This window comes from Acanthisitta chloris, unplaced genomic scaffold, assembly GCF_000695815.1.
Source record: "Acanthisitta chloris isolate BGI_N310 unplaced genomic scaffold, ASM69581v1 scaffold26227, whole genome shotgun sequence".
In the NCBI taxonomy this organism is placed as follows: Eukaryota; Metazoa; Chordata; class Aves; order Passeriformes; family Acanthisittidae; genus Acanthisitta; species Acanthisitta chloris.
This window is the reverse complement of record NW_008684638.1, coordinates 5,620-6,232: the sequence shown is the minus strand read 5'-3', so window position 1 is coordinate 6,232 and position 613 is coordinate 5,620. Positions and strand designations below refer to the sequence as shown.

At 67.2% G+C, this 613-nt stretch overlaps 1 protein-coding gene across 1 annotated transcript in view; it reads right to left on the bottom strand.

Annotated features, from left to right (window-relative positions):
- Positions 1-108: 108 nt before the first annotated feature.
- The window catches only part of RASAL1 (RAS protein activator like 1 (GAP1 like)), a gene marked incomplete at both ends in the record, with an annotated part of 5,930 nt that continues 5,425 nt past the window's right edge, over positions 109-613 (bottom strand). Inside the window, 3 exon segments of the mRNA XM_009079424.1 lie at positions 109-208; positions 544-602; positions 604-608. Of these exon segments, the coding sequence (XP_009077672.1) occupies positions 109-208; positions 544-602; positions 604-608 (164 nt within the window).

The window sequence follows — 613 nt, the reverse complement described above, 5'->3', positions numbered from 1 at the left end:
CAGGATCCCCAGCCTACACCACCCTGAAGGACAGGGACCCTCAGCATGCTCCCACCCTGCCTGCCAGCACCCAAACGTCCCCCGGGACCCCCACACCCCCAGACACACCGCAGGTGCCTGTAGAGGGTCTGTGCTGCTGCTGCAAGGTCCAGAGGGTCACTCCACTCGTCCAGCACCACTGTGCTGTGGGTCCGGCTGCACCCAGGTGCTGCCAACAACAGTCATAGTGTGGGTATGGGGGCACCCCGACACCCCCCTCCCGGGGGACCCACCACCCCTTACCAGTGCAGGCAGGCTGCAGGCAGCACCGCAGGTGCCTGTAGAGGGTCTGTGCTGCTGCTGCAAGGTCCAGAGGGTCACTCCACTCGTCCAGCACCACTGTGCTGTGGGTCCGGCTGCACCCAGGTGCTGCCAACAACAGTCATAGTGTGGGTATGGGGGCACCCCGACACCCCCCTCCCGGGGGACCCACCACCCCTTACCAGTGCAGGCAGGCTGCAGGCAGCAGGGCCAGCGGGGGGGAGGGGACCCACCACCCCTTACCAGTGCAGGCAGGCTGCAGGCAGCAGGTCCAGCGGCCGGAGCGGAAAGTGACCGGGTGGGGGCAACAAGT